The 25,622-nt window shown below is 38.7% G+C and overlaps 2 protein-coding genes across 3 annotated transcripts in view; one reads left to right on the top strand and one right to left on the bottom strand.

The window, feature by feature from the left end:
* The first annotated feature begins 6,328 nt into the window (after positions 1-6,328).
* On the top strand, positions 6,329-9,356 carry LOC137233938 (uncharacterized). 2 transcript variants are annotated; one of them, XM_067757490.1, is made up of 4 exons: positions 6,365-6,492; positions 6,557-6,973; positions 7,044-7,771; positions 7,844-9,356. In XM_067757490.1, exons 2-4 carry the CDS (start codon positions 6,658-6,660, stop codon positions 7,976-7,978), a joined length of 1,179 nt encoding a protein of 392 aa, XP_067613591.1. In that variant the 5' UTR covers positions 6,365-6,492; positions 6,557-6,657; the 3' UTR covers positions 7,979-9,356. The 2 variants fall into 2 exon arrangements, with proteins under 2 accessions (XP_067613590.1, XP_067613591.1); XM_067757489.1 differs by having other exon boundaries at positions 6,329-6,973.
* Positions 9,357-15,452: 6,096 nt separating this feature from the next.
* Positions 15,453-25,622, bottom strand: part of ko (Stork-head domain-containing protein knockout) — a 712,534-nt gene continuing 702,364 nt past the window's right edge. The window contains 5 exon segments of the mRNA XM_067789313.1: positions 15,453-21,545; positions 21,548-22,931; positions 23,010-23,161; positions 24,996-25,220; positions 25,296-25,504. Of these exon segments, the coding sequence (XP_067645414.1) occupies positions 20,833-21,545; positions 21,548-22,931; positions 23,010-23,161; positions 24,996-25,220; positions 25,296-25,504 (2,683 nt within the window). The 3' untranslated portion in view covers positions 15,453-20,832.

The following is a 25,622-nucleotide window of genomic DNA, read 5'->3' as shown; positions in this document are numbered from 1 at the left end:
GCGGTTGCGTGCGCACCAAAATATAGATCCTGATCAAACGTCACACCCAAGATTTTGGGGTATAGGACAGTCGGTAGCGTAGTGCCATCGACGTGGATGTTCAATATGGTCGACATTTGGGGCGTCCATGTTGTAAATAAGGTCGCGGAAGATTTAGTCGGTGACAATGACAGGTTTCGCGAGGCGAAAAAACTGGAGAGATCAGGGAGATAGCCTTTTATTTTATTGCATAGCTCATCGATCTTTGGGCCTGGGCCTGTGGCATGGACATTTGGAGAACATGAAGTGCGTTGAAAGAAACTGCAAACTATTTTCCTTTGCAGGAATTATAAAGCAAATGGAAATTTGTTATAATGACTAAATCAACTTTTAGATAATGAATATATATAAATACCTCTTATTTTACTTTTTTTTAAGTTTTGATTTCCATCGAAATTTCGTTATTTTTGGCAATGTTAATTTAATGAAACAATTTTTAATTAATGCAAATAATTATTAATTAGATACACATTTCACAACATCATTACTTCCTTGTAAAACATCAACTTATGCAATTTTTATGTTTACAAAAACATATATATAAAATTAATAAAAAATAACATGCAATTACTAAAGTTTACATTTTCTAACTGTACCATTGAGCATGTACTTCCCAAGGCAGTCGGTTCTATGTACCGGAGCGACTCGGGATTTTTCCCGACCAAGGACTGTCATTTCAGTGTAAACCCATTTAATTTGTTTCGTCCCTCCCACAAATTGTCATCCTCCCAGCAGCTCCTTGCAGCAGGACTGCTACATATTCTCTTACTCCGGGAAGGTATCGAACCCAATCCGGGTCCGTCTCCTCACCCCGGTCCTGAGAAATGGTTTTGCTGCATTTGCCAGAAAAGAATCTTTTTAGGACGGTCATACTCTGTTCAGTGTGTCTCGTGCAAGGGATGGTTGCATCGGACAGGTTGTTCTGGGCTTGATCCCAAAACCCGACGTCCACGTAACTTTTATAAATCTTTTGTGGCTCCTTGCTGCTCACGCCCAAGGGCGTCCCGTAGTCTACGCCTAAGCGTATCCCCACTACCTTCCAGCAGCTTCGCTGCTCAGCAAGCCACAACAAGTACCCGCTGCTGCTCGCGCCCCACGGCGCCAACAACTCAAACAGCTGATACCACTCATAACTACTACCTTCGTAGTAGAGCTGGTAGCAATGCTGAGCATCAGCCCCTGCCCCCGTCTTCTTCTCCTCCCGTCTTTTCTGGCAGCAATCGTGCAGGTCAGGGAAACAGACTCTTAGTCCCTGCCTCCGTTTGCACCGCCTGCCAGCACAGAATATATAGGTTTGCGACATCCGCTCAATGCAGCTCCTGCCTTGGGTGGTGCCACTTTCCTAGATGTTCTGGTCTCCGCGACGGCAACCCCTCGACGGGTTTCATCGCGCCATGTTGCCAGGTCGCAAACCCAAATCATCCGGGTACCCCAATGCTTGCCCAAGGGCGCCCAGTCCCAAGGCCACAACAGCAATTGCGTCCTGGCCTTCCACAACCTAGGCGTAGTCACCCCTCACTTACCCCTAGAGTGGCGGCGTCACCCCTCATGCATCGACCGCAGTGACAATGTCTCAGAACGTCAAGGCCTATCTGTCCGGTCAGGCGATGCAAATCTAGAAATCATCAACATCTACATCCCTCCTGTCACCTGTTGCCCCAGTGGATACCGCCCTAATATCGAGGCCTTACTCACTGGCAACAATCGCATTATCTTAGGCGATTTCAATGCCCATCACGACCTATGGCATTCAAACTTGCGGGCGGACAGTAGGCGTGAGATGTTGGCGGATCAAATAGACGAAACGGCGTTCTGCACAATTAACGGAGACGCCCCCACACGTATGGTAGGAAGCTGTGATAGCTCTTCAGATATCTCAATCGTGAGCGCAGAACTCGTAAACTGCGTCAACTGGCAGCCGATGGTAACATTGGCATCCGACCACCTGCCCATACTTATTTCGTTCGAGCGTAGCGCCGACTTCATCGTCACCGAAAAACGCACTTTCATAAACTTCAAAAAAGGAAAGTGGGAAGAATATAAATCTGCAACAGACAGCAGCCTTGCTGCCCTCCCTATCCCGACTGATGCCCGCCAAGGGGAGCGTGCCTTCCGTAAGGTCATTGAATCCGCCTCGGCACATTTCATTCCCGCCGGGAGAATTCCCGAAATCCGGCCCCACTTCCCGGCGGAGGCCGCGAGCTTAGCGAGGGAACGCGACCTTATAAGACAGCTTGATCCAGGCGACCCCCAAATAAGGGATATAAACCAACGCATCAGATTGCTTGTGGACGAACACAAGCGGGCGAAATGGGAAGAGCACCTAAGAGGTTGTAACCTCTCTACCGGTGTAGGTAAACTTTGGTCCACCGTAAAGTCCCTATCGAATCCGACTAAGCACAAAGACAAAGTTTCCATCGCATTTGGCGATAAGGTGCTGTCGGATGCGGAAAAATGCGCGAGCGCTTTCTGCCGACAATATATAATGCGTCCTACGGTCGACAAAGATAGACGGAGAGCCAATAGACGTGCACATAAACACAAACTCAGCGCGTCACCAATTACCATCACCGCTAGAGAGGTTGAGGACGCCATTGGTCGCGCTAAACCATCCAAAGCAGTGGGCCCAGACGGCATAGCCATGCCGATGCTTAAAAACCTAGGGAAAGAGGGTTTCAAATATTTAGCGCATGTCTTCAACCTGTCTCTTTCCACCTTTGTCATACCCGAGAAATGGAAAATGGCCAAGGTGGTCCCGCTACTAAAGCCTGGGAAACCAGCTAACGTAGGTGAGTCATATCGTCCGATATCTCTCCTATCGCCAGTGGCAAAGACGCTTGAAGCCATTTTGCTCCCTCATTTCCAAGCACATTTGCAGCTAGCCCCTCATCAGCATGGCTTCAGAAAACTCCATAGCACTACCTCCGCGCTAAATGTCATTAGCACCCAGATAAATTGCGGTTTGAGTCAATATCCCCACCATAGAACAGTACTCGTAGCGTTAGACCTATCAAAAGCTTTTGATACGGTCAACCATGGCTCGTTACTGGAAGACCTGGAAGGGTCTACCCTTCCCCCATGTCTTAAAAGGTGAACCTCAAATTATCTGGGTGGTCGGCAGGCATCGGTGCAATTCAGAAACGAAACATCAAAACAAAGGAGAATTAAACAAGGGGTGCCACAGGGTGGTGTCCTATCCCCGCTTTTGTTTAATTTCTACATATCTAAGCTACCTTCACCACCGGAAGGAGTCACAATCGTTTCCTACGCCGATGACTGCACAATAACCAGATAGCTATGCAGCTCATTTTGTGCCAAATTTTTCAGCCCACCTTTTTTTGGAGAACATTGCCCCACAATATTACTAAAATAAAGTGAGCAATATGATAAACTTTGATTACAAAACAATCAGTGCATAGTCATAACTTAAAAAATAGCGGATATATTAATTTTGGATAAAAAACTAAATTGGCTTGACTTAAGTATGAAACCATTATTATTTTATATAATGAGTGTAATAATGCATATGTATATATACTTACCGGAAAATATGTTTAGATCAACGCTCATATACCATTCGCCGTATAAGTTGCACGTATATATTTGCCTCGATAAGCGGTTACGATTTAATATTGCATCCTAAAATGTACTTGTATGGAGAAATTATTCCGTGCATGCAACAAACAAGAACTTTTTTCTTCGAGAAACCAAAAATCATTAATCGATTACTTTAATTTCCATAAGGTAGGTTCAATCAGCTGTATTATCTGGTTATGGTTATATGGTTATAAGTTCCATTAATTGGTCCATTAAGTCATGACCATATAGTACTCAAATATTTTTAGGTTATGGATATGGCTAGAAACCAAAAACCAATTGGTTGGCTATGGTATGGTTATGGCGTTAGCGTTATGGTATGGCACCATTAATCGATTACATTGATTTTCATAAGGAAGTTTCGATCAGCTGTTTTCAGGGATGCACCTTAACGTTAAGCTAATCGTTTATCAAAAAATTTCCACCGTTTCCGTTGAAGCACTTTGAAATATTATCGATAAAGAAATTATCAAGATAAATTGTATCTCGTTTTGAACCGAAACGAAAAGCTTTCGTTAACGTTAAAAACGTTAACAAAAACGTGATACTTTATGTTTGAATTGTGCTGGCAATGCTATAGCCATGGTGAAGCCGTAAGGCGGTAACAGCGAGGGGACATACACACAAACTCCATGTAATTTCTTTGTGTAATTCGTTGGTGGTAATGTCAAAATTACTCTGAAAAATGTTCGTACTGTCAAAATTCATGAGAAAAGTTGCAATCAGCTTGGCTAATGCTTTCACCTTTAATGACTCCGCCATCAAAATGGATAATATAGCATTGCCAGCATAGTTTGAAATTAATAATCAACATAAACGATTTGATTTCGTTTTGATATGGCAGAAATGACTTTGTTTCGTTTATTAACGTTAATTATCGCAACGATTTGATTTCGTTTTGATATGGCAGAAAACGAAACAAAATCATTTCGTTAATTTGACAAACAAAGTCATTTCGTTTCGTTTATTAACGTTAATTATCGTAACGAAAGGATATCGGTTCGTTGGTTAAGCATGCCTGGCTGTTTTATCTGGTTATGGTTTTATGGTTATAAGTCACCATTAACAGGCCCTTATAACACTACTTGAAATTAATAATCAACATAAACGATTTGATTTCGTTTTGATATGGCAGAAAACGAAAAAAAATCATTTCGTTAATTTGGCGTTCTTAACGTTAATAAACGAAACGAAATGACTTTGTTTCGTTTATTAACGTTAATTATCGCTACGATTTGATTTCGTTTTGATATGTCAGAAAACCAAACAAAATCATTTCGTTAATTTGACAAACAAAGTCATTTCGTTTCGTTTATTAACGTTAATTATCGTAACGAAAGGATATCGGTTCGTTGGTTAAGCATGCCTGGCTGTTTTATCTGGTTATGGTTTTATGGTTATAAGTCACCATTAACAGGCCCTTATAACACTACTATGGTAGTACGGTATTTGATAATATACGACTTGGCGATCAAAACTTTATCCGCGTAAAACACTTTTCTTTATGATTATTTTTGTGGGTACTTGAAAATCATCAAAATACCAAAAGAAAAATTTCAATTGCTTTTGACAGCTAAATTTTTAACTTCCAGATTCGCAATCCTGCTTTAAAGACGAGTCGTTTGACACCCTACCTGTTATTTTTGGACGTTTATTCAGAGTGCCACTCTGTCGTAAAGAATTTCTGTATTATATTTTAGATCACAACAGCTAAAACATGTCAAAAATATCGGGGAGTGCTTTGGATCATTTTCAAAACAGATCTTTTCTGTGCCCATATAAGCCGGTATACCAAATTTCGTAAAGATATCTCAACTTTTCGCCCAACTTCGTTCCAATAGACGGATGGTAATGGCTAAATCAAAATTTCTTTCGGTGCTGATACTTTTGATATGTGTCTATATCTATATCATTTCTCTTTTCATTTACGTAGTAATGTTATCCAAACAAAGTTATGATTCACTTGTGTACAAGTAGTTGGGAATAAAAACACAATAGACGATATACCTCGAAGAGTTTTGGGCCGAATTTCTAACACCCGCTTAAGAGTTAAGTATAAAATTAAGGTAACCTCGTTTTATGTAATCTAGATCTTAGTAAATGCACATCTAATTTAAGGGCCAATTAATGGTGACTTATAGCCATAAAACCATAACCAGGTAAAACAGCTAGACAATGTGAACACAAGTAGGTATGTTGTTGCTGTAGATATGAGTCACCCATGTGCAGTGTTGAGAATTTTTACCACTGTAAAAGGGAAGGAAATTACCAAAGTAACCGCTAATTGTCTAAAAAGGTCCAACATTTAAAAAAAACGGCCAACGAACCAAAATGGATTGGAAAGGACCATTTTGAGTTCAAATTTGGATTAGTGGCAGCCATGAGGTTTGCGCACATACCATGGTTCAACTATATGGTTGGCTCATCTGTACAGCAACAAATTATGTCTGTTCAAATTGCCAAATCAGTGTATTGGTATAAGGCGAATGAAATGAAATGAAAACATAAAACATAGCAGTTTTTGTGAGCGGTAAGAAAATGTTGTCGATGTTTTGGTTTCATTTTGAGTTTGCCATCTCCTTTTGACAATCCCATCGACCATGCAAAGATAAAAATAAAATCAGCTGATGAGATGAGCCAACCATATAATTGAGCCATGGCACATACTCTGTCTCCTGAAAACAACAGCTGTTTTAAGTGAAACAGCTGATATCAAACAAAACGCACAACTCAAGACGTAAATGCCGGCTGCGGAAAATTGCAAACATCTTAAAAATTCGTTGGCAAAAATTAATTAAAAGGATGAGTTCACAAAAGGGAATTGTTTTAACATCTGCTGAAGTTATTAGTAAAAATGTGAGCATTTTAATATTAAACGATGACTGCCTGCTTGAAATATTTAAACAACTTGATTTGGTAGATCAAGTGCGTTTGGCCACGATTTGTCCACGTTTGCGGAATATATTCCAATACTACTGCCAGAGTCATTGCAAAGTGCTGCTTAAAGACGACCTGAACGAAATGAGTACAAGAGAAATGAGGCGTTTTTTTGAAATAGCGGGTAGTTCCCTGGAGGAACTTGTTAATCTTCCGTACACCGATCAGGAGCGTAATGAATATGTTGCTCAAGTACATAAAAATTGTCCAAACGTGCGACGAATTTATTTTGGAATGACTAAAATTAAATCTAAATGTTTGCGAAAATTACTTGTAAATATGAAGCATCTGACTAGCCTACACTTACAAAAGTGCTCACTGGATGACAATGCAATGCAAACTGTGTCGGAATTGGCCACATTGGAAATACTAAAACTAGAAGGGGAAGAGGATGTAACAGGTAGTCCCTAACGTAAATAACTATCTACTAATTATATTAAAATTTATTCTTCTAATTTGAATAAATACAGGTCGATATTTGAGTAAATTGAAATGCCTGAAGGAGTTAACATTTGTTGAATGTGGCATACAAGATAATTACTTTGTTGAGATCTGCACATCGCTGAAAGGCCTTAAAAAGCTTACACTACAGTGGTGTGATGCACTTACAGATGTAGCTATTTCGGCTCTTCCTGTGTATTGCATCAATTTAGAAACATTAAATATATCCTGTAATCAAACAATTGAATACTATGCTATTGCACAACTGCCAAAACTTATCGATTTAGAATTATCTGCTGAAATGTTTCGTACACAATCATTTAATGTATTGCTTAACACTTTAGCTGATTTTAAAGGTGAACAATTGGAGTGTTTGCGTATTTTCTCACCACGTCTTATTGTTGATGATGGGATGAGATCACTGTCTCAGTTTAAAAAGTTAAAAGTATTCGGATGTGATTGTAGTAAATACATTGATGTTACATGTTTAAGATATATATGCTCTTTACAAGATATAGAAATTGTTAGTTTAAGGTACTGTCGATCAGTTACGAATGAAGCAGTTCTAGCGTTACTAGATGGTTGTCCAAAGCTAAAGTATGTCAATGTGATGCATTGTGATCAGCTAACAGATGAGCTAGTCTATAAGACTATAGACTTATTGGAAATAAAACAAAATAAAAAGTCACTACTAAGCGATACCAATCCAGTCTTGATGATGGTTGCAGGTACAAAAATTAGAACTTTCGTTTTGGAGGTAAGAACCATAATACATACATATGCATATATGTACATACAAACGAGATTTTAACATACCTAAATTTTTTAGGACACAAAGTATTTAGGCGCATTAGAAAAGGGAATATTACGACTGAGTTTTGTAAATCCTTTTCAATATCCCTACGAAAACTTGTACTATACCTTTAACGTGCCGGCAGTTGGTGATCTTAAATATTTTTACTAAATATTATATTACTGCTCTGTAATTTATTTTTATTTATTTAGTTTTTTAATGTCTACATAATTATTATACAATATTTTATGTTAATATTATAATTTTATTATCTTCTAAGCGTAGACGTTGCAATTGTAATAAGTTATTAAGCTTCCTCATTATTGGATAAATTAAATAATTCACAATCGTTTGTATGGATGTATCTTCAAATATATGTATATATCACACGCTAAGATCTACTGGAAGCTAAATATGTCTGATTTGTATAATGGGTTCACCAGCTACTAAGAAAACATTTGAAACACCGCTACAACAACAACAGCAAACGATTTGCTATCAGCTTTTCACAATTTTTTTTAAATCATAGCTGTTTAGATCTAGAAGTGCGATATGCCTACCCACATTAAAATGTGTATCCTACATCATTTTTATTTCATTTGGTGAAAGGGCTATTAGCCCAAAGTTCCTTATGATATATCTTTTTTGCTTTACTGAAGTCGTTTGTTACAGCCGCAATCCTACTTTATTTCAAGAGTGGCTACGCCACACTACCTTTTGAAAGCTGAGAGCAGCAAAACAAGAATCACAATTCCTATATCGAAAAAAGGGACTTAAGCATAATTCCACAAACAGGCGTCGGACCTCTATGTCAGGAATGCCTGGCGAATCCAGTTCTTAAAGCAAAATACCCAGAACTTGCAGAAGAGGAACGCAGTCTCCCTAGGGAAACGCGCGTTACTCTAGCTCAACTTCTGGATGCTGTAACAGGTTAAACTCTACCCTATCCAGAATCAACCTTGACATACAAAGTGTATGTCCTCCTTGCAATGTGTCCCCACATGACACCAACCATCTCTTCAATTGTAATGTGGAACCAATGCCTCTCAACACCCCTCTCACTATGGTCCCCCTGTTGAAACTGCAAGTTTCCTTGGACTCCCATTAGAGGACATTGATGACAATTTGTGATCGGTCGCACCTATTGGATGGGGCGAAGCACAGCTACAACAACAACAACAACGTAAGGATAATTTATGCACTGTGCTACAATTTCTTTGTTGGACATTTTCAAGATGATACCATAAGTTAACGATGCATCGTAATGTTAAGTTTCACGTTAATCAAGAAATTTCAATCGTTTCCGTTGAAATACTTGTGATCATTATTGTTATAGCAGTCAAAACATAATTCATTTCGTTTTTAGCTGAAACAAAATGGTGTCGTTATTTTGAAACGTTAACAAAAACGTTAAACTTTAATACGATAAGTTAGAAATTAAGCAAATCGGTGAAGAAAAAAAATTATATCCGTTTAAAGTAAAGGTACACCATTTTTGCTGGGTATGTCTTAACACCCATACATATATTGTTTTTAGTGAATATTTAAATACGCCAATATATATATATATATATATATATATATATATATATATATATATATATATATATATATATATATATTAATGATGAAGCTATATTTTGAATTTAGGAACTATGTTTTTAAAATGTACATATATATCGCTTGCTTGTTGCAAAGCTGTTACATATAAAAAAAATAAAAATTTAATCCGAGGACCATACTCGTATTCCAATTTTGTCTACCATTTATAAATATCTGCAGAAAAAGTTTTAGACAGTCACACAAGAAGACAGGTTCGCACTACAGGTTTAATGACTTCTCTTCTAAATTGGTGCTAATTGGATGCAGGCAGGGGCAGTTGGTAGCCACACTTGTACCAAGAGCGTTAATGGATCCATGACTGCGATCGATTCAGCACCTCTTAAAGGGGACAATATCCATTTCGTAGGTCATTGCAATCTTAAAGTGTAAGGCGACAGCACTGTCAGGGGACAGCACTGTCAGGACTTACATAAATTATAGATCAACTCCGTCCTCTTGGCAAATACTAGAAGCTTCCTAGGACTTTACTTAATTGCTGCCTCTAGATCTGGCAACTCTGTCGCCTCTAATAATTGGAGCCTTGACTTGGCGAGTGCAGGACACCAACATAGAACGCGCTCAACGGTTTCTTCCTGCAGCTCGCACTTCCTACACCGGCTGTTACGGACGAGGCCTAACTTATAAGCATGTGCCCAGCTAGTATGCCTATAGTGAAATTTCGGAGCCCCGCGCTTTTGTCCACGCCTTTCCTGCTTGATGGATCATATACAACTTCGGTCTCCTTTTAATCTCTCCCAAACGGTATGGAACGTCTATCGTCATTTCGGCGTGTGTTCCACCGCCTAAGCAATTGGTTTATAACTAGCGTCCACAGTACTGGTGATAGAACTCCACCCTGCGGCGTTCCTCTGTTTACAGATTTTGTTGCCACACACATACCCCTTTGCGATATGATCATTCTGGAGCTTAACATGGAGCCGATCCATTTTTTTTAAAGCTGGATGAACTTCAATCAAGTTGAGAAGTATGTCCAGAAAAACACCTAGGGCATATTTCTGGCGTTCCAGGGCTTTTTCCATATTCATGGCCACCCTATGTAACGCAGTATCGCCTGACTTGCCTTTGGTGTAAGCATGTTGTGCTGAAAAGAGTAATTCCTCGTTCATATTTGAACATTGAAATTATGCTTCGAAATCATTTAAATCATGTTATTGTTATCGGAGGAGCATTTAATACTGCTGAGCCGAAATCGTCTTCCTTAATCGATCGCGATCACTCACAAATTGTCGTCCATATCCTCTAATATCCGTTGTCTGTTAGGATGCTCAGGGTTTGTGAGTATTCAACAGAAACTGTTTGTTCAGCATTTCGATTCGCTCCTTTATGTCAGATAATGTAAGAAGACCGTGGTGTGATGGTAGCGTGCTCCGCCTACCACATCACATGCCCTGGGTTCACACCCCGGGCAAAGCAACATCAAAATTTTAGATATAAGTTTTTTCAATTAGAAGAAAATTTTTCTAAGCGGGGTCGCCCCTCGGCAGTGTTTGGCAAGCGCTCCGAGTGTATTTCTGCCATGAAAAGCTCTCAGTAAAACTCATCTGCCTTGCAGATACCGTTCGGAGTCGGCATAAAACATGTAGGTCACGTCCCGAAAATCAAGAGGGGCACGACGCAAAATGGAAGAGAAGCTCCGCCTAAAATCTCTTCGGAGGTTATCGCGCCTTACATTTTTTTTTTTATTTAATGTAAGAAGACAGCCCGTTGCAGTCCTGATCGCGGTGCTTTGACTGGCCTTTATTTACCTAAAGTGTGTTTCTTTTAAGCTCGGGGACCATGTCAGAGACGTGTAGCCTGCAAGCGTATGGCTTGGTAATGCTTGTAGGTAGCTATGAGCGTTTTTTGATTTTGCCCCAAGTCGCTGAAGACTTGTTCGGTGTTGGTGCCAAGTGTGCGAGACTAAAAAAGTGGTAAGGTTTGGAGATAGCTGTTATTTTTAAAACATAGCTCATCAAGGCAGATGTCTTCAGGACATCATCCTGCGGCACCCCCTGTTTAATTCTTCTTGGTTTTGATGTTACTTCTAGGTGGAAGGAAAGAATCTTCCAAGTCTTGCAGTAGCATGCTGTGATTGACTGTGTCAAAAGCCTTTGACAAGTCTAGCGCTACGAGGATGTTTTTTGGTGAGATATTTACTTGAATAAGCAATTAATTTCTGTGTTGATAGTATTTAGAGCTGGTGGTCGGCAAGTCGCAGGTTTGCGATGAAATAAGGGAGCAGGACGGCTTCAAGTGTCTTTGCTACCAGCGTTAGGAGAAATAGTCCTAGTCCTACGAAACATGCTCCTTTGAGTGGGCTTGCTTCACTAGATATACAAACCCGCATCCGAGCGATATCTGTTTTTTTTCAGACGCCTATATGAATTAATCTACAAATACGAGAATAATCTAAAACTCAACGGTCCTTTATAATTTTTACTTCTGTGATAAAATTTCGAAGCTATGTCATATTTCAAGCAAAGTCCGCCTATCACACCGCATATCCTGGGTTTACGCCCCGGGCAAAGCAAAACCAAAATTTTAGAAACCTGCTTTTTCAATTACAATAAAGTTTTTCTAAGCGGGGTCGCCCCTCCGCAGTGATTTGACAAGCACTCCGATGGTATTTCTGCCATGAAAAGCTTCTCAGTGAAAACTGCCCTGCCGGTATAAGGCATGTAGGTCCCGTCCCGCTCGAAGGGAAGCTCGGCCAAAAATTTGTTCGGAGATTATCGTTCCTTACATTTATTTATTTATTTCTTTATGTCAATTTAAGGCATTTTCAATCACGTAAACTACCTTCGCTCTGTTAACCTTTTCCAAAATACTATGCTTCATACTAATACTAGCCACATACTAGTATATAGCTTGGTCTTATAGACACGTATTTTGGGATTCAAGGGGTTGTATAGCTTCTCCAACCCAATTGTCAACCTCACCTTCGAGCGGCGAATCCCGCCGGCCCAACGCTTTTATTTAATATTCTGATCAACGCCCTAGATTGATGAGGAGTGCGATGACTAGTACCTAGGACCTACCTAATTATTTTCAAGCTTCTAGTATTATTATTACTTAATGTAAGTATTGATTTCAATAAAACCGTTTAACTTAAACTTTTTTTTAAAATCATTTTATTTATGATTAAATATTGTGGCGAATATTGCAGTTTCGATGCGTCACTGTTAATGCATCGAGTGCCGGGAATCCCGATCCCGAATACCGGCCTAGGGAGGCCATTTTGCCCTCACAAAATCCCGGGATTACATTTAATAAAACCCCGGGATCTAGATTTCTTTGGGATCTCATTTTGCAAATTTAAATATCTTTAATTTGTTTATATTTTTGAGTTTCAAATTCAAACAACAGGAAATCCCCCTTTCCTGCTATAGTACGGGCTTCATTAGACGTTACAAATTTCAATGATCCGATTTCAAAGGAAACAGACATTTTTCTATCCGATGGATCTCGATCTCGATGTACAATATTGAAATGGAGTATAAACAATAATTCTCAGATACAGGTTATATGTTAAGATCTAGCCTCTCAGATATTACTTTATGAATTTCCCTTTAAGGGTATTTTTTAGAAGAAAGAAGTATATTGATTTGGCTGAACATTCGTATGTAATACATGAGTTAAAGAATACATACAACACACATTTTTTATTTGTATATAAAACGAAACAAATTTTTTATTAGTTTATGAATTTTGTTCTCAATTCGTTTTAAAAAAAGGGACTGGAATTAATGGTTTTTGTTAAACTACTCATATTTTTATACGTACATATCTACATAAAAATTCGAAGGGAACAGTTAGTTAATTTTAAGCAGTTGCAAGTGAGGTACGCGAGTAATTTAATTGTGAAGTACTACTACCATAGTAGTGTTGTAAATAAAGAACATTTTGCCATATTGAATATTTTAGTTATTTATTTGACAGTTCAGCGATTCGAACTATAACAGAAGGTGCAAATAATCAAAAAATTTCTGAAATTCGCTATTATATACCCTGCTACTTCTTCAAACGTTCATCTAAAAGTATTACCTATATTGTTTGTAGATAGGAAAGCCGGGACCCGTATTGTTATCCCTGGTTCACTATTTTCTAAAGAAAGTAAGACTTATTATTATTATTATTATTCAAGGTTTGATTCGAGCTCAAGGCCAGAACAATAATTTTTTTCTAATGATAATTATTGTTATTTTTTAATTTTTCTAAATTTGAAAAATTGTATTTTGTTTTTGGAATAGTAAGTAGAATAGAAATAGCAAATTTGCCAGTCAAACAAACCACCGCTGTATAGCTAAATGGTTAGCGAAACATGCCTAAAGCGTACTGATGATGAAGGCTTAGCACCCTTCGAAATGGATCTATCTGCGCTGCTATGGCAGGTTGTCTGAAACATTTTCTACTTACTATTCCAAAAACAAAACAATAATTATCATTAGAAAAAAATTATTTTTCTGGCCTTGAGCTCGAATCGAACCTTGAATCATTTATCAATAGGCCGATAAAAACAAAAACAATTATTATTATTATTGTTTCTAAAGATATTAAACGGGGAATGGTCACGTAGTAGTGAAAAGTCGCTCTGCTCACATTTCCAATCGGTAGATATTGCAGTACAGCCAGCAGGCAATATTTTAACTTCGATCACGGAGAGGGTAGTACCCGGCTTGGTGACTGATACCATGATGGAATGGGCGTTGATGAATTTTTCTAAGTTTAAATCGCCGGGCCCAGATGGTATATTCCCTGCCATGATACAAATCTCAAGTATGGTGATCGTGGAATGGCTTAAAATAATATTCGGCGGGTGTATAAGACGATCGTGGAGGGCTTAAGTACGTTGAAGTACATCCAGCCCTAATGAGATGATCGACTACATGCTGAACTGCGGGAAGAATAATTCGCGGGGGGGGGGGGGCTGTATGAGACCACACAATTAGACAGGGGCACGGCGCTGGGCGTGGTAATATCACCTCTGTTGTAGAGACCAACTGCTCAGGCGGTTCGATGAGGGATCCGTCAAACTTATTGCATATGCAGATGACGTTGAAGTTGTTACAAGTGAAAAGTGCTTCCAACAACTACATAGCTCTACGATCGATCGGTCGCTTCGGGATATACATACATGTGATAGGGAGAAATAAATGTGAACCTACTATATTAAGTCCCTTGACATATGAGAACAGATGGCAATGAAAAGTGGATCAGATGCATCTCTTGACGTTTGTACCGTAAGCGTCCCAATCAGATTACGCGAGATTAAAATAAGGCAAGAAATAAGCGCGGGCATGCAGAGTATCGGAGATCAACCTTAAATATATAAAGTTACTCTTTTATTGAAAAGAGAGGAGTGTAGGCTCATGATAGGTATTTTGACAGGGCAGTGCCTTCTGGCGTCACATGTTTTTAAATTAGGCCTTGTCAGTGATAGCTGATGTTGAGAGTGCGGTTTGGAGAAGGAAACGATCGAGCACGTTTAGCGCTTGTGCACTGCGCTCGCCAGGCTAAAACTTCAACTCAGTTCGGTTGTTGTGTAAACTTTTGGTAGCACCATGGACTCATTTAGTCTGTGTGAAGTCCTCACGAATAGGACAGTCAAACCTCACCTATGTATATTTGATTAACCGTTAATAGCTTTTATGGGTGCCTTCATAAACCCGTGACGAAGGCCGCATACACAGAGGGTGTTCTGCGCAGAAATACTGGGGATCGCGTAGTTGGTGTTGGATCGGATAATTGTTTTTGTGCAGATATATCTAAAATAATAGAACAATACCTAAGGGGAGGACATACAGAGCTTTCGATTAACATTTATAAAATTATCCAAGTAGACAAACTTTACGTTTTGCTCTTGATTGACCTTTATTCGGAAACACCCAATGATGAACCAATCCAAGCGGGCAAAAACGGTTCGAACCGCCAAACCGAGCAAATCACATAGCCTATATATACATAGCCAATAGTTTGGAGAGATTATAGTTTGAAAAATACTTACCCAACCCCAACATTCATATTGAAATTCACACACTACACACAATCTTTATTGTTTATTTGATTTTAATTTTTTTTATTCTAATTTTTAATTTGATTCAATTTAAGGCCTTCCTATGTTTTTATAAATTTTCATTGATAAGTCATTTATTTAATGTCCTTAATGTTAAATATTACACAAACCATATGCATTAATTTTTCTCTTTTGATTTTTATTTTTATTTTTATGTAGTATATAGTAGGAGTAGTTTTATATTTTTTTAGTTTTACAAATTATCATAATTTTGTTTCAATTAATTTCAGATATTATTTTATAAATGCAAACTAGACTTTTTTATAATAAACAAATATTTAAGCAAATCAAAAACAAAACTCATATTAAGTTAATTAATTTGAGAAATGCAAAAAAAAAAAAAAAATTATTTATGTTTATATATATATAAATATAAAAAAAATATACACTTATTTTTATATACTACTGTAACACGGTCCTGTAGGAGATGTATGCATATACCAACAACAAAATACAAAATTTGTATTGCCTGCTGTACATTTACTTTAAAATTATTGAAATGCATTTTTAAAAACTATTTAACAAATTAAAATCAACTGATTCTATGAAGAAAGCTATGCATGTACAAATATATGTTTGTTTGTAAAAAGTATATATGTATGTATGTATAATATATGTAATCTATATTTTTGTATGTATGTAACTATTTGAATTAGTAAATATATTTATTTGTATAAATTATTTATTGTATTTGTTGGGCGGCATTCTACAGATTGGAACCAAATAAATAAAATAATTACGTTAGCATATAATACAAAGGAATTTATAAATTTAAAATATTAAAATATTTAAATAAAACTAAAAATAATTTTCAAGTTTTTATATTTTTTTGTTTTGTTTTTTTTTTTTTTTCAACTAAAACATTTTGGCACTGCAAAGAAAAAAATTATAAAAACCAAGCATAATATTTAAATTATAATATTTTGTGCGTTGGTTGAAGTGTTTTTGGAAATTTAGTGGTATACTAAATTGTCTCAAATTCGATTTCTTCCAATTGTTTCAATGAGTATTGAACATTTCTAGAATATATATTTATTTCTTATTGTTATATTTGTTTCAACATAAATGAATATATCCAAATTCCAAATTAATTGTAAGTTCTTCCAGGTTCCGCTATCAAGGCTCTCCACACAGTTTGCCTTATGTACGATAGGAGTTTTATGGCTTATTTATCTATTTTTGGTTGTATATATATAAAATATATGAGACGCAGTAACCTCCGAAGAATTTTAGGCCGAGCTTCACTTCCAGTTTGCATCGTGCTCCTTAACTTTTTCCTACAAGTTGGCGGGACGTGATCTACATGTTTTACGCCGATTCCAAACGACACATATGCAAGGCAGATGAGTTTTCACTGAGAGCTTTTCATGGCAGAAATACAATCGGAGTGTTTGCCAAATCAATTCCCGAGCGACCCCGCTAAGAAACACTTTTTATTATAAAAACCTTGTTTCTAAATTATGGATGTTGGGCGTGAGTGTGATCTAGCTAGAGTGTCTCCGTCAGATGTACTAACACACATTAAATCTTGTTGACTTACAAATTAGAAGCTTTGGGACAATTTGTGCAAGAAAAATGTCAAAGAGCCCAATTTTTTTAAAACAGACTAAGACTGGAGTCATCAATTTAGACATGGTAGGGAACAATGCATGAAAAGGCAGTAGGGTGTAAGAAAAGAGTCATCGCTTCTGAGGGATGAGATTATTTTTTTGAGTTCCCTGTGATGTGATATAAACTCGATTTTTGCTTCCTACATCCTTGTTCTTTGATCTATCCGCCCGCTAAATATTAAAATACACACAGCACATTCATGTTATTTACACTAACAGTAGGGGGGGGGGGGGGGGGAGGGGGGAGAATTGATTATATTGCATGCATTTGAAGACACACCACTTTTTGGTTGCTCATCAGCTTTCTCGGTTCGTTCTGTAATCTTGTGACCCAGTGGTTCAATTAATGTGCTACCTATGTAATGCACTAGGCCTCTCGAGTGTTCCTTTACTTTTTAGTATGTTTCTTGAAAAATTAGTACTTATTTTACTGAACCCCGGGCCATTGCAGTATACACGAGCTTCCACTCCTGGATTTTTGAAAACAATCGGATAGATATGTAACATGTTTTCCATAATTTTTTCACTTTTTCTCAAACCCGCTACTTCTAGAGCCACGTTGAAGCGCCTTACCAAAGACTACTGTGATTGCTCTTTAGTTATGTCTGTCAAAAACACATTAAAATTGAGCCATAGGTCGGAAAAAATCTAGATAAAACATGAGCCACGCGACTCTCAAATGGAGATAAGGAGTGGATAACTTGTATAGCCGTTTGAAGGAGGCGTTCGCGTATCCAGCTATGTTGTTTTCAATTTCGTTTTGTTCCCGTCATGTTTGAGTATGGTTAGAGAAAACGAAACTACTCAATTTGAGAAGTTGGGAAAATCCAGTATATAAAAATTACTTTTAACTTAAGAATATTATGAACGATCATCTAAGATGCATTTAAGAACAAAGATTGAGATTTGAGAATAATGCTAGTCCTCCGCCTACCAAACTGAAGCTCCTGGGTTCAACTCCCGGGCAACGCAACATCAAATATTTAGAAACAAGCTTTCAATTAGAAAAAAGTGTTTCTAAGAGGGGTCGCTCCTCGGTAGTGGTTGGACAAACACTCCGAGTGTATTTGTGTCATGAAAAAGCTTCTGCTTTGCAGCTGTCGTTCGGAGTAGGCATAAAAGATGTAGGTCCCGTCCTATACTACTACTGAGTTGGGGTTGTTTATTAATTACACTGTGGACCAAACCCATTTTTTTGTGGAGATTGAGGCTTAAGTAGACAAAGTACTATGTCCGTTTTTCGAAGTTAGCCTCCAAAAAATAGATATCGGCTTTCGAAGTTCGAAATTCTACATTTCGAAATTTTATTTTTTTTGCTAACGCGTTCAGCAAATTAAAAAAGTAAAAATGTGGTCGTAGTTCGCCTTTTACTTTTATTTGAATGGCTGAATTCAGATAGTCAGATAGTCCCATGATAGTGGCTACTACTTTCATGTCTGCACATACTCTCCACTGGAATTTCTCGTACTGTAATTTTTCAAAAAAAGAATTCAGCCATTCAATTAAAAGAAAAAGGCGGACTACGACCACTTTTTAATTTGCTGAATGCGGTAACAAAAAATAAAATAAAATAAAATTTCGAGCTTCGAAAGCCGATATCTATTTTCTGGAGGCTAACTTCGAAAAACGGAGATAGTACTTTGTCTACTTAAGCCTCAATCTCTACAAAAAAGTGGGTTTGGCCCAATACCCAGAAAAAGTGGATTTTGTCGCATAGTGTTATGAATGTCGAAAGGATGTTAAAATTGAACTATGTAAAACTCTCGGGTATTGAAATTTCTCAATTTGAGAAAGAGGGAAAATCCTGTATTAAAAGTTAAGCTTTTAACTTGAGAATGCTATCAACAGTTATTTGAGATGCATTTAAGGACTCACATTTGATATTTGAGAAAAAGGCAATCCTCAAATGCATCTTAAATTGATATTCAATAAAAATGTTTATTAGGGTGATAAAATGTCATACAAGCATTTTCTGAAAGCGTTTTGGTTTAATACTTTCAGGCAGGGACGGATCCAGAAAATATTTTCGATTTTGTAAGAGCGTTAAATCTATATAAGATAATAAGGAATCATATTTTCAGAATAAGTTACAGTTTAATACTGTAATAAGTGTATCCACAGCCAAATTGTTTAACTGACTGTGCGCTTCTTTTTCAAATTTTTGTAAATCAATATTAATATTAAGTCTGGGCCCGTATTACGTGTTATGATCAGTGACTGGAAACCATTTTCACTCAAGCGATAACTATGCAACTGTCAAGCTTTTTCTAAAAATTATAATACGTTATGGATCTAACGAGTACTATTTGTCGCTAGTTCAAATACCCCATTAATCCGTTCCCCCATTTCAGAGCTATTGTGATTTAAAAAATGAGTTTCGATCGCGGATCGTAATACGGGCCCTGATTCTCTATAGACTCATTTAAAAGGGAAGTTTGTTGGAAATACAAAGGGGGTAATTTTAGGTAGTTCAATTCATTTACCGCGAGATAAATAACCATTTAACCACGTTTCTTCAATTCTCTGGCCATTCGTGGTATCTAGCTCCCCTGTCACTTATTTTGAAAATGGAATGAAAACATGGAGGAATGCGAAAGACTTTTCACTAGTATTCTGAATGGGCACTAGTCAGACATGTATTTCCATGGCCCCTTTCGTTGTGGTTTGTTTTTTGCCACATAGAAAAACGAAAATTTGTTTTGCTTTTGTCACTCATACGGGGCGTTGTTTATCTTTTTCGCTGCTGGTCATGCGTCGCAAAGTGACCAGGGTTTATGTTTGTCACGTTCATGGTCATATTTGACAAATACGCGAGTAAATACGTTTACCAGCTCGATATTTCGGCGGATCCGTCCCTGATTACAGGTTAAGAAAGGGGTGAGAAAATTATCAATAAAAACATTGCGAATGATAAGTATAAATGTGCGATTTCGAGAAAAGGTCCAAACTCATATTATAAGGCAGCCGATGTGGGAGAAAATAAGCCTTTTTAAATAACTGCTAATCTATATGCGATAAAGAGCTGTTTGTTTTTATCAAGTATTTGCTTAGATCGGTGGATGTTGAATTAAGCGGCCCGGCAGTATAGAGATTTCCTTAGTATGAAAAAGGAGATCTTTGAGTTAGCGTCTATTTAATTATTTCAAATAACAGCACATATTCAATTACACTTCCGAAATAGGCAAACGAAATTCAGAAAAAGCGTGTGAAGCTGAAAAAAGCTTGAAGGTTTTTGAAATAAGTTCATTGGCCTTTTTTCCGCGACTCTCGCGGACTAGCAGACTGTTCAGTGAAATAACTGCCTATATCGGATGCCCTTTCAAAAAAGCCCTATCTCAGAATAACACCCTACTTCTGAATCTTTTTCAAAAATGCATTATGTCAGTGCTCTGACTCAGCACCAATCTAATTCATTTTAAGCTGTGATAGGACGAGTTAGAAGTTTTTGAAACTTATTCTGAGGTAGGGCGTTCTTCAAACCTTCAACCGATTTTTGAAAAAGGGCATTTTCGAGCTGACACATACGGGATAGGATGATATTCCATTCCGGCCTCGAGATGGTTTTTGTTTTTAAGCATTTTTGTTGTATTTGTTTTTAAAACACGTTGTGTTCCAAATATTCAACCATACACATACTTACACTACTCTTTTTCTACATCAATATTTTTTGACCAAAGCTCTTTTTTATACTGGAAAGCTCACAATTATTTTTCATTATTCATCAAACTAATCGCTTAACGCTACACCAGCCCATAATCGGTGCACACCGGTGTTGGCTGATTATTTTGCTGTTTCTCTTTATTTGCTGCTGCAGCCGCAGCCATATTCAGCTCCACCAATGTATCAATACTATTTAAGCTGACACCTTGTAAAATCTTCTGCGCCGCCAGTGAGGTAAAATTAAATGATAGATCTGTTAAACTTGGAAAGTTATAGACGTCTTCACTACCAGCCGCTGTCGCGGCGACTGCACCATTTGGGTCTTTAGACAAGCTAAAACGGCGATCGAGCCCCTCCTTTTCAACAGATTTGTCGCTTGCATTCAGGCAATTATTATCTTTTAAAGCCAAATTTGGTTCACTACCTACAGCAATAATATTCTTTTGTAGGATATGCGCCAGATCATCACCATTAATAGCTGGATTTGAGTTTAGAGTATTGCCGGACTTTTGCAGATTTCCCGATGACTCATAACGATTTAGGTTCTTTAAATCACAGTTTGAGTTCATTAATTTCGCTTGTGCTGTTTCTTTCGTATTCTTTTCGTAGAAACGTAAATTACCAACAGAACCGGCAATTTCGAAATCTTGTTTAGCTGTAAGCGCTGCCATAGCGAGTGTCTTTTCGCTGCTGGGTGAATTGGGATTGGATTCATTTTTGAGCACATTGTTTTTGTAAACAATGTTGTTGGAACCATTTTGGGGTAATTGTAGGCAAAGCTTTCGGCTATTATCATAGTCGCATCGTTGTTGATGTTTTTTGTGAATTTTGAGGTATCGATGATTTCGGTTGAGCTTAATGTGTCCAAATTATCTGGTGATGTTTCACTGATAAACGAAATGGAATCACATGTTTCCGAATTGGCATCATTCTCGCTCATCGAGTTGTCCTTATAAATGTGTTGTATAGTCGTCGGTTGTGTGGGCTGATGCGCGGACATTGGCTGAGTTGTATACGTTTGCGCATGCGTTTGAGAATGGTTCTTTTTCTGTTGTTGTTGGTTTCTTGTTGGGGTTTTCTCCTGTTTGGATAACGTTTTCTTAATGATCTCACCCTTTTCATTGGTTGTTGTTTCATTATTAATAATATATACATTTGAGTTCTCCATAAGTTTGCCATTCTCTAGAGTTATGACGCTACGTGCTGGTGAGTTTTGCACGAAAATTTTGGTGCTCGGTATGTTGCTCTGGCTGCCATTGTTAGTGGTTACTTGAAGCGTAATTGAATTGTTCGAATTTGAATTCGGTATGCCATTGAAATAGGACTGCGCAGAGGAGGTGTTTGTTGGTCTACCGTTAGATGGTGTTTGTTGATTAGTGATTTCCTCGAGTATACGCGAAGGTGTTGAAGCACGTTGACGCTGCGATTGTTCAGCGGCGCGTGCACGCATGGCTTGATGACGTGGTGTACCACGCGGCGAACCATTCAATACGAGTATCGACCTTGCTGGACTGGGTTGTACCACTGCCGTACTGGTCGAACACTGCGAGTCAAGACTAGAATGACCACTGGTTTTACTGAACGACACTTTGCCACTATCAATACTCGACGGTCCTGACGTGAGCATGGAAGAGGCTTTGCCTGATTCCAAACTAGAAGGGCCGCTTTGTACGCTGCGATAGCATACTTTACTGCTATCCAAATTGCTATTGTATCCATTCATTATAATACTCTCCGCTTGGCGTTTTGCTGACGTTTTCAGAGTGGTAGACGTTCGTGAGGGAGATTGTTCAAAAATATGTTTGCCGATAACACTTTTTGAGGAAGATTTTTGTGCAGCTGCTGCAAGTGCCGATACAGTCGTTGTATGATTCGGTGTAGAAAGTCGTGATAGGGTCGCTGAAGAATGATTAATTTTATTTGCGGGCGCTGGTGCAGTCGTGATACTTGTTGCTCCACTGGTTGTGGCCGGTATCGATTGTGTGGATCGTGGTAGTGAGCTGCTGCAATAGACTGGTGATCGTCGTCGTATAGGTGAACAGTCTCGAGACGATATAAGGAAAGTAGAGTCGCTAGACAAATGTCGGCGATGTCGGCGCGGTAGTGTAAGTGAGCGTTGACTTAACTCGGAGCCATCGTAAAAAGTGGAATTGGATAGCGTATGCACCACCGGTAAATCCTGAGGAGAAATAAGAAATTAATAATAACATTTGGTATTGCTTTGATAATAAGCAGGACATTTTTGGCTACTACTTACGTGATCGGCTGTTTGCGTGCCAACACTATGTAGATGCACAGCTCGTGAATTGAACCACTCTGCAGGTGGGAACTGCGCTGAATATGTTTCAATTTGACGTTGTTTAGTGCGTCCGCTTCGTCTGAAGAGACGCGACAACAAAGATCCCTTTTCTGTGAAGTAAGAACATAAACTATTAAAGGAGGTCTGTAGAGGTAGGATTTCAGGCTAAGTGAGTTTTCAAGGGTTTTTGGTATGGCAATAGTTTAGTTTTGCTCTAGGCTAAAGTTTAACCACTATCAAATAAAAAACTTTCTATATATCGACCGTACCTAAATTAGACTAGGAAATAAGTTGTGGCCATCACCTGTTGCATTTGGAAGCGATATACAGCGGTTATAAAGCCCGTCACGATTTTCTCTTTACAAAAGACACCATTTACTGTAAAGTTTAGGACTAGGTACCGTACCTTAGAGAATACTTACCCAAGACGCCCAGTGAAACGTTGGTCGATGGTGATAGCAGTGAGATGAGCTCAGTATACCTGAAAAGGAGTGGAGTATGGCGGTTGGGACCGCCATTATACATTTATGCTGCTGCTGTTGGTAGTGGCTTTGATTGCACCCTGCAAACAACCGCGTATACGGCCGACGTAAATGGCCACCATTGTAGACGACAATGAGCAAGACTTCGTCATTATGGTTCCAAAAAATAAGAAGCTAGTGTTGAATGAAGTGGCGGGTCTGCCGAAATACTCCCCTTAGTACTACCCTTGGATTATTCCTGGTGATGCCTGACGCTTTGGAGGTAAAAGGTGCGTAACAAACACCTCAATACACACTTTATTTGAGCCTTCTATGAGAAACTAGGAAAGACATAACATGATTGCCCCTGCCATGATATTAAAATCATGATTGGTGACTTTAATGCTATGGAGACCAAGAAATATATATTTGCTTCAATAGACGCAAAATTCAGCCAACACCAAGCAACATCTCTTACCTGATTAGGGTCAATATGGACATCTGTAGTACTGAGTCTCAGAATAAAAATATTGACTAAGCTAGTAGGGTGTCGTCTGATCAAGGGACACGTGTCTTAGATAAGCGCACTTTACGATGCCCAAATATATACTCGGACTAACTAGTGGCGCAAGGAAGGTTCGTCGCGTCCTCACGAAACAGACAGGTGATTATCACTCCACTCGGCTCTTACAACTGATCACGGGAGTCCGACCTCACGATGTAGCCGGGCAGGGGAGCACATATCTCACTCACTACGTTGGAGGGTTAATAATATACCCACGGCAGGTATACCTGTCGTAAGAGGCGACTAAACTACCAAAATGATTCAAGGGGTTATGTAGCGCAATCCCTTTTAAGGTTTGCCACCGCAATTTATAGCTTCTCCTACACAATTGTCACCCTCACCTCACCGTCGCGCGTCCTGTTTTTTTTTTTTTAGGAGACGAGGTTCTTGCGACCCCAATTTCCTTATGGGAGGGGAGGGCGCGGGAGGGGTGGAATGGCCTAGAAGTTTAGATGTGGTGATATTAAATCGTTCCCGAGATTGTGGAGCTTGTACGTTAATGGTACTTGTTACCGGAACGTGTCGGATCTATATCCGAGACAAGGACCATCAAAACCGATAAAATTCCGCAAAACCTTCGGGAAGTGCATTTAGCGCTGTAACAACAAGAGCAGCAGCACCTCCACTGATTTGGGAAAGGTAGCTGAAGGAGGACTTGATCTCCCTTCGTGATATCTACCAGCCGGTGTACCAATGGAAGATGAGCTACAGCCTAAAGGTAGCCAATTCTCGTCCGCCAATCTCCGTAATGTCAAGAGAAACCTCCTGCCCAAGCAGGGAGTTTCAAGGTCCTATCGAATATTCGATCCCCCTTAAGTTTATTTTAGAAGTGAGTGCCCCGCATACTCTCCTCCAAATGGTTTTCAGAAAAGATAAAATAATTTCCCACCTGATATGTCAGGAAGTTTTCACACTTACTTGGTGACGAAGAATCTGTGCTTTGGTACTCTGAGCTGCTACTGTCAGTGGCTAATGTTAGTGCATAAGTCTTGGAGAGACTTCGTGTTGACGCGCATCGCTGCAATCGTTTCGAGGAGCCAAACAAACGTAGGCTATGCCTTCTTTCCAGACTACGAGGTGTAGGGAAGGAAGCACTTCGTCTTTTGGCGGCACGTGGATAAAGAATTTTATCGTTTGGATTACCTGCAATAAAAAAAATCGAGTGTTCAGCATTCATAACCATAGATAATAGGACCATTTGATATAATCTTTCCTTACCTCCACATATAACATCAGCTAAATTCGTTTGTATACATTGATGTGTTAGATCGCCATCGCGTTCGGTAGAAATTTCGCCATACAATGAATGAAGTGCCTCCGCGTTCGTCATTAGCATTGTGCGAGCTTCCTGAGGTATTTCGTCGGTTTCTTCAAAATCCTGGTAACCATTACGTATGGCACGTGGTCGTGAACGGCTTCGTCGACGTCTAAAGTACATAAGGTTTACATTAAAACGATAAAGTAATTTTAAGTAAGGCGTAAGGTGCCACACTCTAAGCTCTAGCTTCGATGGCTTGGTTTAAGATACGTCTCTGTGGAAAGATA

This window comes from Eurosta solidaginis, chromosome 5 (assembly GCF_040869045.1).
Source record: "Eurosta solidaginis isolate ZX-2024a chromosome 5, ASM4086904v1, whole genome shotgun sequence".
NCBI classification, from domain to species: Eukaryota; Metazoa; Arthropoda; class Insecta; order Diptera; family Tephritidae; genus Eurosta; species Eurosta solidaginis.
The sequence above is the reverse complement of the archived record's forward strand: the minus strand, read 5'-3'. Positions and strand labels throughout refer to the sequence as shown.

Bases quoted from the DNA above. Each gene is read 5' to 3' on its own strand.
- LOC137233938 (XM_067757489.1), top strand. From the start codon at position 6,439: ATGAGTTCACAAAAGGGAATTGTTTTAACATCTGCTGAAGTTATTAGT. The intron at 6,974-7,043 runs GTAGTCCCTAAC...GAATAAATACAG, and splicing joins AGGGGAAGAGGATGTAACAG to GTCGATATTTGAGTAAATTG. The intron at 7,772-7,843 runs GTAAGAACCATA...TAAATTTTTTAG, and splicing joins TTAGAACTTTCGTTTTGGAG to GACACAAAGTATTTAGGCGC.